The sequence below is a fragment of the Homalodisca vitripennis genome, chromosome 1 (assembly GCF_021130785.1).
Source record: "Homalodisca vitripennis isolate AUS2020 chromosome 1, UT_GWSS_2.1, whole genome shotgun sequence".
NCBI classification, from domain to species: Eukaryota; Metazoa; Arthropoda; class Insecta; order Hemiptera; family Cicadellidae; genus Homalodisca; species Homalodisca vitripennis.
In genome coordinates this window covers 214096537-214111081 of record NC_060207.1, presented here as the reverse complement: position 1 = coordinate 214111081, position 14545 = coordinate 214096537, and the positions used below count along the sequence as shown (strand labels likewise).

Genomic DNA, 14545 nt, shown 5'->3' with positions numbered 1-14545 from the left:
AAGTAATGTTACCAATATGAATGTTCTATTAAAATCCTAATTTAAGTGTTTCTAAACGAATTTAATGATATAGTTTGCCAAAAAATAAGTTAAAAAAAAGTAAAATATTATAATACTAAATACAATTTTTGTTTCGTAATTTATTTTTAATCTATTAAGGTGCAGGGTAAAAGCGCGGATCACTCTAGAAATAAAATTGATTTGTTGACTGGAAAGGCTGGTTCAGAGCTGGCCTTTCCTTCTTTAGAGGGGACATGACTTGAGATTAGTAACGCTAAATTCTTCCTCATGGATCTCGATAGTTGGCTACCTCAAACCCTCAACCCTTACTCATCTAGAATATGCTGTAACTGCGGATGCAGCGCAACAGTCCTTTTACGACTAGGTGCAATTTATAAGCTTCTGATCCTAAGAAGAAAAAAATACGTTTATAAAAACCCATAACCTTGAAAAATTTAAGAATTATAATTTTATAAGCAGATAAATTTCCTTGTAAAAAAACTTGGTTTTTAATTAGTTAACATTATTATTTAACATATTTCATTTAAACGGTTCAACTGTTTGCATCTATAAGTTTAAAAATTCACCATTTTAAAATTTTTAAAATTATGAGATAAATAATTATGAACTATATGTTTTGGATTACTGCTATTCAATAGATAAAGAGATACAAATTTTGGGCAAAAATATAAATGACCACCTCCTTAAAACGATTTATTGGTAAATTCGGCAACAACTCGACGAAGCTATTGGTAAGTGGTGTTTCTGTGTCACGTTTTAGTATGAATCTGTTAAGAACTACGGTACTTTTTGTGTTCCCTCAATGTTGTACACTACTTAAATCTCTAGACGTCCGCTAACTGTAATTTATACAAGACATCAAAAAGTATTCATGTACAAACATTATTTGAGATGACATAAGAATTCTAAAAATATATTTAATTTTGCTCAATGATAAAAATAACTTATATATATATAATTTCAATAAACACTGGAATCGCAAAAAAGTACTTGCTCCGCCGGGAGTCGAACCCGGATCTCTCACTTGCCGGGTGAATGTGCTACCATTACACCACAGAGCGCTTACTTTTTCCGATTCAATTATTTTGTATTTGGCCGTATCTGTCACATATGAGTTTAAATAAGCAAACTAACATATGATCGGAAGACCAAATACCTGTCAAACGACTTTTATTTACATTAAATTGTATAAATGGCAATAGCCTTATTTAATTTCAATAAACACTGAATCGCAAAAAGTACTTGCTCCGCCGGGAGTCGAACCCGGATCTCTCACTTGCCGGCAAGGCTATTGCCATTTTTAATTACGGCAATCTTAAAACACTATGGATCATAGGAAAAATATAAAAAGTTAAAAGTTGTTTATAATTAATTAAGCAATTTATTTTGGATAAATTAATCAAACCAATGTTTAACTAATGTATTTTAACTGCTTACAAATAGCCCATTGTTGATAAACTCTTCATATAAAGACTTTATTAAATAGTGATAAATTTAGGGTCTAGTTGTCATGTTGAATAAAGTTATACAGACATTTTCAGTAGCCTAAGTAATAAAACGAGGTCATTTTATGACAATATACAGGTTATTTGGTGTTTGTTAATGTTATTGATTTATAAAAATATATTTGGGTATTTAGGGATAGACAAATGTAAGGAATTTATGGATATATATATATATATCCATAGTATATATATACTAATATATATAGTATATACAGATAGTATAGTATATATAGTATACATAATATACATACTCTTATTTTTATTATTTACAATTATTTCATACTTATCAAATAAATAACTCAAAATTTATTTGTTTACCTATATCGTGCATACAATATTAATAGTTTAGGATAATTTATTTGCAATTAACATTTGTATATTGGCGTTGTAATTAAATACTAAAATATTGCAAATAGCATTCATTAACACGAGATACAGTACATCTAAATGTCCATCCCCTCGTATTGATTCGCGAGTTGAACCAAGTTTCTTGTACAACTCTGAGTACAATGTCTTATCGCTTTGAGGAAGTTCGACGTTCTCTAAATTAGAATAGCATAAGATAAGATGTAAAATAAGCAATGATTTAAATGTGCTCCACGTCTTGTTACAGAAATATGTCTATAGATTGATATAGATTTTATATATTGAGCAGAGTATTAAATTGTCTGAGATGAGAAATCAAACGAACACCGTTGTACTTATGCTTTACGTCGTTAAGATATATGTCTATAGCTCGAAAATGTGATCAGTATTGTACAGTGTGGTGGTATGCTTTTAGTACTAAATATGTTAGTATAAGTAAATATTCTTACCGGTCCTTTATATAAAATACTATTTTTTTTATTTCTCATGCGATTATCATATAAATAATATCTGAATAACAGCTTCAGATACAAGTAAATGTTAGTTAAAAGGTTAGGAAGTAATAAAACAACTTTAAAACATATTTTTTTTGTATAAGTTCATAATGAACGGCGATAAAACTTCTAAATTTTAAAAGCTACTAATGGGGAAACAATTGTGCACAAAGTCTTCTAATGAATTAAGCCTAAAGTTTATAAGAAACACTTTAAGTAAAGCTTGAATTTATTTCAACATACATTTCCTCATGATCTTAAAAAAAAAAATTGAAAAAGTTTGTATAGTTGATCAAACTTACTGAAACTCCGTGAAGACTTTTCTATATTGTACATAATTTTTATTGATAAAGATATGTCATTTATAAAATCCAATTTTTAATCGCAAAACTTACCTTCAAGATAAGAGACTAAAAAAATTTCACAATCTTTGGATTTTTATTTGATTTCTGCTGGAGTTGTCTCTTGAGAAAATTTAAGAAGATTTATATAGTCAGTTGATTTTTTTTTGGGTATTCGTATTTATTAAATGCCACAAACTCATTTTAATGTATGGAAATTCAGGCCGATATTTTTTTTTTTTTTTTTTTTTTTTTTTTGAGGGAGAGGCAGGAAAAATGCAATTACGCACACAGGTGGCCAGCCTGTAGTGTGGGACTCCCCTAAAAACGGGTTTACCCACTAAAAAACCTCCTCTACTCTTTAGGATTCTAACCTGGGATTGTTTATCACATTACTTCAGGCTAGGCCTAAATTTGGCTTAAGCCCGTGGGGCTCGCTCCTTATCCAGCCGCTCGGTCAAGGGATCTGGGCCACTTCGCGGTCCAGATCGGGTCTCTTTTCCAGGAGGATGCCCCGGACGAACTGTGACAAACAATCCCAGTTCCCCTCATCCTCCATTATCTTTTCGCAGACCGTATCCACCGAAAAAACCCCGAGTTTTCTTGTGGCCTCCAGGCGGGGGCCTTTCCCAACGCGGACAGCGGAAGAAGGTGTGTTCCGCGTCGTCGGGAACGCCCGGGCAGTAGATGCAATCCGGTGAATCGGTCTTGCCCATCCGGTTCAGGTACGACTTGAAATAGCCGTGACCTGTCAGGAACTGCGTGAGGTAGTAATCCACCTCGCCATGCCGCCTTTCGACCCATGGTTGAACCTGCTCGATGAGTCGCGCAGTCCATCGTCCTCGGGTTTCGTGCTCCCAGCTGTGTTGCCACTGCTGGAAGGTTCGGGCACGCTCTTCGGATCTTGCTGCGTCCTTGCCGATCTCGCCTTGTCTCTGATAAATCGCCTTCCTCTCCCCTGCCAAGAGCTTGACAGGGATGACTCCGGCAACCACCAGGACGGCAGGCTCGGATACTGTCCGATAGGCGGAACACACCCGGAGCGCAGCTTGACGCTGAACCCGGGCGAGTCGCAACCTATAACATTCCTTGGTAAGAGCGTCTGCCCACACCTCTGCCCCATAAACAGAGTACGGATTGGACTGCGGACATCAATAACCGTCTTTTGCTGGACCGAGGACCCCCAACATTGGCCATCAGCTTACTAAGATAAGAGACCACCTTAGCAGCCTTGTCCGCCGAACGGAAGATCTGGTCTCTCCAGCTAAACTTATTGTCCACCATGACTCCGAGGTACTTGGCGGCACGCGTTGACTGGACCACTTCCCTTCCCACTCGCAGCGGGACGACGGTGTCAATTCTTTTCTTTGTGAGAATCACGATCTCCGTCTTGCTCAGAGCAAGCGAAAGACCGTGATCGGACATCCAGGCGTTGACCACTCGCATGACCTGGTTCAACTTTAGCTGGGCCAGCTCAACGTTGCGTGCGGCGATGAGAGCCGCAACGTCATCGGCGTACCCAACCAAGACGGTTTCCTCTGGCATCTCGGATCTCAGGAGGCTGTCATAAGCGATATTCCAGAGATCCGGGCCGAGTATTGAACCCTGCGCGGCACCAGAGGTGACTTCCACCGTCCGCGCTCCGTCTCGAGTGTCATATATCAGACGCCTAGAACGGAGGTAGTCCTCGATGAGCCGCAACAGATACGTTGGAATTCGGAAGGTGTCACGAAGTGCATCCAACATATCGACCCATCTCGCCGAGTTGAAGGCATTCTTGACATCAAGCGTAACAAGAAGCACTACTCGGCGGGAGAAATGGTTGTGGCTCTCGGCTCTTTCAACTGCTTTATGTACTTCCGTAATCGCGTCGATTGTTGATCGTCCCTTTCTGAAACCGTACTGACGAGGGCATAGGTCCCCGACAGCTACCACGGCAGAAATCAGGCGGGAACGGATTAATTTTTCAAAAAGTTTTCCAGCCGTGTCCAGCATGCAGAGAGGTCTGTAGTACGACGGCAGCTCTGGATCACCTTTTCCCTTGCTAATAAGCACCAGCCTGGCGGTTTTCCAGGGAGATGGAAACACTCCTTCAACCCAAGCAGGCATTGTACATTCTCAGCAACAACCCGGGATTGATGGTGAAAATCTTCTTCAGAGCCTCGCTGGGAATCCCGTCCGGGCCGGGAGCCTTGTTGCTTTTCAGGGTGAGAACGGAGGTTTCCAACTCCTCAATAGTAAAAAGCGGAACGCTCTCCACCCGTTCGAAGTCAACTAGTGGTCGCTGTGGATGTACAGGAAACAGGGCAGTGACGATCCTCTCCATGGTGGCGCCCTCCATGATGGAGGGTGGAGAGCGGGCGCCGAGTTTCTTCTGGGTCACAACTTTGTAACCCAAACCCCAAGGATCGGAATCGACGTCGTCCCGAAGTTTCCTCCAGCTATTCGCCTTGCTCCTGTTGATAGCTCGGCGGAGAGACTTTCTCGCAGTTTTTGTAGACATCCGACTTACGAACTCTATCTGCAGGAATTCTCGCTCTAGTGGCGGCACGTTTTTGCTCTAAGGCATGTTCTTCTGAGCTCCGCAATCTCTTCAGTCCACCAGTAGACGGGCTGCTTGCCACGGCGGAGTTTCTTTCGCGGCATAGACCGGTCACAGGCCGAGACAAAAAGTTCCATCGTGGATGTTACTAAAGCCTCGGCGCCAGCCTCACCAGGATTCGCCTGCGCTCCCCGAGATATAACCTCGGTGAACTTGACCACGTCCAGTTTATTGGTGTTCCATCGGCGTGGCCCATCCCGGGATGCGGAAACTCTACGGTTTAAATCATGCAGATCAAAAACAATGTACTGGTGGTCACTACCCGTGTAATCCTCTACCACCCTCCAGCCAGAGATCCTCGAAAGAAGAGACTCAGACGCGAAGGTTACGTCAGGAATCGTGCCTCTCTGCCCGGGGCGCCTGAAAGTAGGCGTGTCGCCCTGGTTGAGGACGACGAGCCCGGCCCTGGCGATGAAGTCCAAGATGTATTTCCCCCGGGAGTTGGTAGAGGGCATACCCCACTCGACGGCCCTCGCGTTGAAATCACCGCCAACGACAACGTGCCCAGTGGTGCCGAGCACGCTCTCCTCCAAACGATCAATCTTGTCGCGGAAGTCTTGGATGGCCTCGTTTGGGGTGAGGTAGCAACTGAAGAAAGTTACATCCCTACACCTTATCCAGACGAATCCTCGGCCACGTCCGTGACTCCGCACCATAACTTCTTGTGAGTTCCGGGCCCAGAAAGCTGCAGTACCTAGACTGTCTGGGATCCAAATGCCTGGGTCCCTGTCCCGATACTGCTCGCTGACTAGGAGCGCGTCGACACCGAGTTCTCGGGCGAGCTGATTTAGAAGATTATCAGCCCCCCAGGATCTTTGAAGATTGGCCTGTAGGATACGGATTATTGGCCTCTGCCTTTTGCCTGTTCGAGTGCGGATCTAAAAACACCGCACTGACCAGAACCAGGTAAGTGACCAAGAGCATTCCCAGCAGAACCTGTCTCCTTACAGAGGAAACAGGAGAGGCTCGAGGTGCAGTCTTTCTTCTTGTGGCCTTGGTCTCCGCACCGGAGGCAGTTGAAACTTCGGTCGGGCCCTCTGCAGGTACGGGAAGAGTGACCGAACGCTAGGCACCGGTAGCATCTTTGCACGATGACCCTTTGTTTGAGCCTGCAACTCACCCATCCGACTCTCAGGTGCTGGAGGCTAAGCAGCTTATTAGCGTGCTTTTCGCCCAATTCAGCAATTGCCATACGCTGCTGGCTCCGATTTGGTTTTGTCAACCAGACCTTGAGACCTCCCGCTTCTCCCGGTAGTTCTGGAAGCGCCTTCTTTAACGCTTTGATCACCTCGTCCTCTGTAGATAGAGCGTCTAGGTCTCGGATCTCCACTGAACATCTCGGTTGAAGGGTTCGAATAGAGCCTTTGTCACCAAGAGCGGTTTTGAGGGAAGCAGCAAAACCGTCCTTGTCCCTCGATTTTCCCAGTTCGAGGAGAACATCCCCGTTCTGGGTTCGTCGGATGGACTTGATTGTAGTCTCCGTCTCTTCCGGTTTCGCCTGGGTTTTAATCTGTCCTAGGACATCGGCGAAAGATCGCCCCCCTAAGGGTTTGATCAAAATCGCCTCAGGCCTAGGCTTCTTGAGCCTGGGTCGTGAAGGCTTCCTGGAAGTTTTGCTAGGGGTCTCCTTAACCGGTTCAGAGACTTTGACTTTCTTCTTCCCTTTTGCAGGCGTCTTTTTTGAGGCAGCCTCGGCGCGCTTTAGCTGTCTCCTCTCCTTTTTTGACAGGCGTCTCTCCCAGTTCCCCAAAGGTGTTTGTGGAGCGGGCCCCTGCGAGTTGAGAGATGTCGATGGGATTGACGCTGGGATTAGAGCAGCTGCTGGTGCAGGAACCCCTACCGGAGCAGGAACTAAATCAGCAGCCGGAACGTCCTCAGTCTGTGTGGAAGCAGAGAAGAAGACTGGATTCGGCGCTGGATCCAATTCCCTAAGCTCAGGGCTTCCCGGCGAAGAACCTCTCTGCCGCTTTACTCGCTTTCTGGCTTGGGTCTGAGACTCAGCCAGATAAGCTTGAGCTTGAGGTGAATCAGATATGACACGGTTCATGATGTCGCGCTCCTGCTTCACCGCCTTCAGCCTGATCTTCCGGCATTCCTCGATTTCACCAAGGAAATCATCGAGTTTCGGAATTCCATCCTTAATCGCCTTGTTCACGTTCCTCTGAGTAAGGAGAGCCTTGGCCATCTCCTTCAAAAGAGCTTTCATTTTTTTCAGTGACAGGTCCTCCTCTTCGCTGGCATCGTCATGCTGCTGCTGAAGCATTTGCAGACCGAATGCCGCACGAAGAGAGCTGTTGCTGGGAGGAATTCCTTGAGGTGTTTCCGGGTTGGTCACCTCCATCGCCAGATCGACCTCCTCTTTCCTCTTTCCGGATCCGGACGACGATCCGGTGTCACTAACAGCCTTGAACGGCACCGGCGGAGGGGAGGTTTTAAGTCTCCTCGTCGGCGTCCCAGTCGTCAAGGTCGGAGACCTTTGCATAATTGAACTGCGCTTGAAAGCGGCTTGCTCCTTCTCCTTTCCATTACTCCTGTATGTAGTTTGACAGTCCATGCTTTTTTGTCACCAGCGCATCGTGCGGCAAGGAGCGGCCCGTTCATTGGCCGAGAGCGGGTGTACCCTTGGAGGTCCTCCTCCCGTAGGAGAGTGGACGCCCCTACCCCAGTTCCCCGGGGCCCGAACCTCCGTTTGCCCAGCACCGATACACACAAAGTGCCGTACGTGCTGGGGGTCGCCCGTGGCAATGCAGAGTCCGATCCCTGCATCCATGCCGCACTTCCTGACCAAGGACCGAAGTAGCTGGCTTCTGACAACACACTGGAGAGGGCCATCGGCAGTGCGAGGCACACATCAGTCCCTGCAGCAGCAAGTCAGGGACACTCCCAGGACTCCCCAGCATGCGCCGGTCGAAAGAAGGTGGAAGGACACCCGTAATGCGGGGTTCGAAAAAAAGAAGAAGGCAAACAAAGTTAGCTCAGAAAAGAATAAAGACAGTGAGCTAAGACCTAAAAGATGGGAAGAAAGGCCCTAGCTCTGGAAGAACTGTGAGAAGGTTCTCACCAGCTTGGCTCAGGTACCCCGGGGTCGCCAAAACACCCGTACAGTGGAAAGCCCACTGCCCCTGAGGGAAATTCAGGCCGATATTACTACATACATTTAATTTAGTGATTCATTTGTTATAATAATTCGATAAACATGTATATTCGTAATTAAACTATATAAATTTCGAAACGCTACGTAAATGAATAACGTGTATTTATTTACGAATATGCGAATTGTATGTACACTGAATTAAAATTTATGATTTAATTGGAATAATAAATGAATACTTATTATGTATAACTAATAATAAATATTTCGAAAATAAAGCAATGTTTAAAATTAATTTATATACGATTTAAAGTTTGTTTAACTGATGAAAACATATTCACATAACAAAAATGCCCGGGATATATTTAAAAAACGTCATACATTATTTAAGGTTTAATTTTGAGCTATTTACTGAAATTTCAGTTAATATTACTTACATAAAACTATACTTTATATTTTCTAAACACACTTGAAAATAACAGTAATTAAAAATTTTATAATAATATATGGTTTTGCAATTTTTATTTAAATTTTTTATAAAAAAAATATAAATATATTAGAAACGACGACTGTGAAAGTGGTTTCAAAATACTACTTTCAAGATGCGCACTGTGCTTATTAAATTATATAAAATGTTATAAAATAGTGATACATGTTCTAGGGACTAAGGTAAGCCTAGTAGTTGTACATACAACTACTAGGCTTATCTTAATAATGGCCTTTCACATGAAAGGCCGACCAAAAGTTTCCTTAAGGCAATTTTCATGTAATAAATGTTACACAAAAGGTTTTATAAAACTTAGATTACAGTTTACTTGTTTTACTTAGTTACCATGCTAATTATTTTCACGTCCTTTATAATCTGCAATTTGTGTTCATATTTATACAACAAATACAAGAGAGTGCGCCTGAAAATCAAGCGTGAGTTACTAAGAAATACACTCACAAAGCAATATGTCACTTCCTCAAGGGAATAAACTTTCAAATAGTCTGCCTCTTGTGATCTTGGTTCTGAGATTCTTATTTTTATAATATTGTTGACTGAAAATTCTAAAAAATATTTAGAAATATCAGATTACTTACGCACAAAGACTATTAATTTGACTATTTAAAGATAAGTGGTCAGTATAACTTACAGTATAGTATACTGCTTTGAACTATTCACAAGATGGTTAATTGCACTCAAACTGGTATTGTATGAATTAGTTGCAGTTATGAAACTACAATTGCAGCTCTTTTCCAATGAAATTTGTACATTTAAGAACAAACCCTTTCAAAACGAAATGTGTCATCGTTAGGAAAATCCACATAAATATTCATATGTACATATCAATCAATCAATCAATCAATCAATCAATTCCATTTATTGCCAAAAACATAACATGCATAGGCATTCGTCAAGAAAATTATAATATCCTAACTTAAAGTATAGACTACTGACAGATCAAACACAACAAGACCAAATCAATATAACAGGAGTGATCTACAATTTATTATCCTCAAACGTATTCCCGGACACTGTAATATTCTCTCGAAATAAGAAAATTTTTTCAGACGATTTTGAAATTCCCTATCGTCCACAACAATTTTCAAGCAGGATGGGCAAAGAGTTAAAAAGGCGGATGCAGGAGTAAAGACTTTGTTTTTCAAAAAAAGATTGTTTTATGGCAGGGTAGGATTATTAGGTTGTTTCTTTTTTTCTTAAGGAGTAATTATGGGCTGGATTAACGTTGACTGAAAAAAGGTGGGGATACTTTTTGTAAAAAGAAAGACACTGAAGGATATAAATGGATGGGAACGTAAGGATATTATTACTGCGAAAGAAACCCTACAAGGACTGGGAACGACTCAACTTGAAAATAATCCGTATAGCTCTTTTCTGGAGACGAAAAACATATTGAGTTTTCTTACTCTCGTATCCCCATATAGAGACTCCATAGCAAAGGTAAGGATAAAAACAGCCATAGTAAGTAAGCAAAAGAATTTCCTCACTAGCAAAACAGGATAGTCTATACATCAAAAATATGCAGCTGCTTAGTTTTTTCGTGACTTTATCAATGTGACTAAAAAAGTTTAGCTGATCATCCAAAAACAATTCCAAGATAATTAACATTCAAAGAAAGGACACATTTCTGACTCTCCAATCATAATGTTTTGAGATTCAATCAACGTTTTAGCAGACTTTCTAATTCCAAAATCAAGAAAATTGGTTTTAGATGTATTTACAAACAGAGAGTTTTCACCCAACCACTGCAGCAAATTACTGGCCTGAACAAAGGTTTGGATTTCAAGCTCGGCTCGATTGCAACCAGAGATGACCAAAGAGGTATCATCAGCAAACAAAAACAACTTGGAACCTTTCACGCTTCGATGGATGTCATTTATGAATAGTAAAAATAATAAAGGACCAAGTACGGAGCCTTGGGGAACTCCAGTGCGTACTTCTCGCTCCTCAGAAAATTGTTTTCTTAAGCACCCTGTATCATCAATAAAACGAATTTCAACAATCTGTCTACGGTTCAGGAGATAAGAAGCAATCCAATCAAAAGCTTTCCCTCTAATACCCAAGTTTTCAAGTTTTCCTGTTCTGAGCAACAACCCGTGATCCACAACGTCGAAAGCCTTCGTAAGATCCAAAAATAGGCCAAACAACGTGATTCCTGTTATCCAATGAGTTTGATACCTCAGTTAGAAGACTAAAAATTGCATTGACCTGAGACAACCCCTCACGAAAGCCATATTGATGGTCATGTAAAATTCCATTGACAGACAGGTAATTGGAAAGTCTGGTCAGCACAAGCCTTTCAAGAACTTTTGAAAATGTAGAAAGGATCGAAATGGGGCGATAATTGCTAAGTTCATTTGGACTTCCTTTTTTCTTAAATATAGGTTTTACAATTGAGAGCTTCAAGTGTGACGGGAACTTCCCAGATTCAAATGACGAGTTCGCAATCTGTGCAAGAGGATCAGCCAATAATCTATACAGCTCAACAAAATCCTGGATGAAAACTCCATCAAATCCTGCTGAATTGCTTGTTTTCAAGGACTTTACGACTGAGATGATTTTCATTCTTATCAGTTGGAGCAAAAAATATAGAGGAACTCATACTCGATGAAGACAATGATCTTGGAGGAACAAATGAAGAATTACCCTCAGAATCTCTCAAACTCTGGCTTATTTCTGCAAAATGGATGTTGAATTTCTCTGAAATCATCCTAGGATTGTTCATCAGATCGCCATTCTCGTCATCAAAGCGTAATATGTGTGAAGGCATTAGCTTTCTTATCAGGAATGAGATCCTTAACCACATTCCAAGCAGCTCGCTGTTTATTCTGAGCCCCGCTGATTGTAGGTCAATACTTTTTTTTCGCTTTAGCGGAATGGATGCGAATTCCTAAACTCCTTCTTGGTTTGAATAAAAGAAACTCTCAAAGGATGAGAAGAGTCAAGATGCTTAGACAGCGAGTAGAGAAACAAAAGGCGATTATGAAGTTTTTTACATAAACATATTTACATTAATTTTTACTACAAATAAAAACTAAAATACAATATTTTATATATTCATTATTTGATGTATATATTTAAAACGTTTACACTAATGTTTATTATACTGAAATATACGAATAATAATAGTTAAAAATGAAAAACTCTGCCGTATCTGAAGCATTTGTGAATTTATTTCCACTATCAATTCCTTTTTTAAAAGAAATATCAGGTTAAAATGGACCTTTAATACCTTACATGAATAAGCGTTACCTTTCATGAATACCTTACATAAAATAGAGTAAATGTTTAAAATAACGTTTGGTGAATGAAAAGAGGAAAACCATTTGGATGTAAGACAAAATAACAACAAGTTTACAGAATAACATTACCGAAACGCTAATCATATTGCTAAGACACAACGTTCAGTAGACTTAAAAGAGGGATTGTTTTATTCCTCTCCCACAATTCCAACTTTGAGAATATTGAACTTTCTCTAAGCGGTAAGACCTCGCGTTGAGGCAGTTCCGTTGGTAACTTGGTTTACCTCGGATATGAATACGCTCGGTTGAACATTTATATATCCTGTATGCTTAATGTATGAAAGTAGCTGTTTGGTTATTAGAATACTATTGCCATACAGTAAGTAGTTTTAATTCTTGTGGTATAAGCTAGTCGTCGGCCTCCGGGTATTTGAAACATTTGAGATGGAGATCTGCGATGCAATACACAAGGTGGTGAATCCATCGGCCGCCCATGGTCAATTTTTACATATATTAAAAAAAAATTCTTTTGAAACACGACATAATCGTTACCGATACAAAATATATAAATATGTGCTTCTCTTCTGTTGCTGTTGAACGTGAAGCAAACACTTTAGGATGTTTTCAAAGATAAATCATAGAGTAATTTAATCATAGTAGAAACATGTAGTATAATTTATGGTAATTTCCAATACTTTGATGAATTTGTTTTCGTGTGATATGTTTGGTTAGCATAAAATTCATAATTTTGTTTAGCCCACGATACTGATTTCTCAGAAAATTATAAATTTATGTATGTAAAATGTAACTTTTGTTCATTGGTTATTTTATACATTTCGCATACAATCTAGAAAACTTTTATTAGGCTTTATAAATGTAACGATATTCCCTACAGCAAATTAGTTAGTAAAAAAAATTTTATTTACACGAAATGCGTAGAAATCCAGCAGATATTGCAAAAGAATGAACGAAAATTACACAATATTACATAAAAAGTATTGTAAATATTTCGATTAATAATTACGTTGCTAATAAAGCAAATGTACATTAAATATAAAGTAAGGTGCGCTTAGTACGAAGAGGGACGTTAAAAACTGCGTTAAATATTAGCTTCCGTGACGCTGAGAAGCTCTTGTTATCTTGAAGGGGAATCAAAGAGTGTCGATACTGTTAAGTGCTCATTAAACGCTACCCTTAGCAATTAACCTCTTCCGATTTTTTATCCTCCTCAAAATGTCAAATATTGTTGAGCTTTCAGAGCTTTTCTACATTATTCGTTTATTATAACGGTTTAAGCAATTTTTAGCCTTTTTATAATTTTTCCGTTTGCGTTGTGTAAAATACGACATTTTTTTTATATAAAAAGCGGACAAAGGTAAAACTAAGTAATTTTTAGGTATCTGCATTGGATATGGGTTTGCTGTATATTTCACGAAATGAGCAACCTGACGTAAAAACGTTGAAGTTGAAGACCCAATATATAAGGTGTTCTCGTTACAACCATTACACCATACTTCAATTGGTATTATTAAAATAAAAAACACTGTTGATATAAATTAAGTCGTACATTATTTATTTCTCCTTATACATGTATCTACGTGTGATTTTCATAAAAGCTTTAAAAATGTGTACACATTGTTGCTGTTTTTCATAATACCTGACTATGAGCAAGAATAATGCATTCATTGTTGGAAAAGTTTTAAAATGATGGCTGTTCAAAAGGCCTCTGTAAAATTGTACATGATTAATAGACTGAAACACATAAAAAGTGAACCATGAAACAAAAAAATATATGTACCTCGTTTAGATATTAATATTCTTGGCTAAGAAGTAACAGAAAAAGTAAATTTTTACCTATCCTGAGTTCTTTTCATTTAGTTAAGTGGTTTTCCTTAACATTTTTGTTTAGCTCAATACTTCATTCCAGAATTATTTGTAATAGAATTGTAATGGAATTGTAAAAAATGTAATAAAACTGGAATAGACATTAATATAATGATATGCCTTTAAAATAATGGCAACTGGAAATATTTTGGTAGTTTTAATTTCGGGCTCATCTATTGTCTGATTTAAGATGACATAGACTAAGAAGTTCCTTAGTGGTTTAATCTGATATCCATCTTTATTACTCCATGTTGAAATTCATACGACATGATTTTGTTACCTGTTCACATATTATAAGATCCACAAAATGTTTAGAATCTGCTAGCACAGTAAACGGAAAGGGAATTAAGGATTCCAATAAATTAAGGATTTATAGGTGGGTGCTGATAGAGTTCTGGTGGTAATTTCATCACGCAGTCGGAAATTTTCAATAGCTACTTTAGAAAACTATATTCATGGTTTCTAACGGCCAAGATTTTGATACCATAAACATA

General features: G+C 39.6%; 1 protein-coding gene across 1 annotated transcript; it reads right to left on the bottom strand.

Annotated features, from left to right (window-relative positions):
- Positions 1-5265: 5265 nt before the first annotated feature.
- Positions 5266-7883, bottom strand: LOC124354815. Its single transcript, XM_046805548.1, has 2 exons — positions 6227-7883; positions 5266-6191 (listed from the first exon to the last, which is right to left on the bottom strand). Exons 1-2 carry the CDS (start codon positions 7881-7883, stop codon positions 5266-5268), a joined length of 2583 nt encoding a protein of 860 aa, XP_046661504.1.
- Between the last annotated feature and the right edge of the window lie 6662 nt (positions 7884-14545).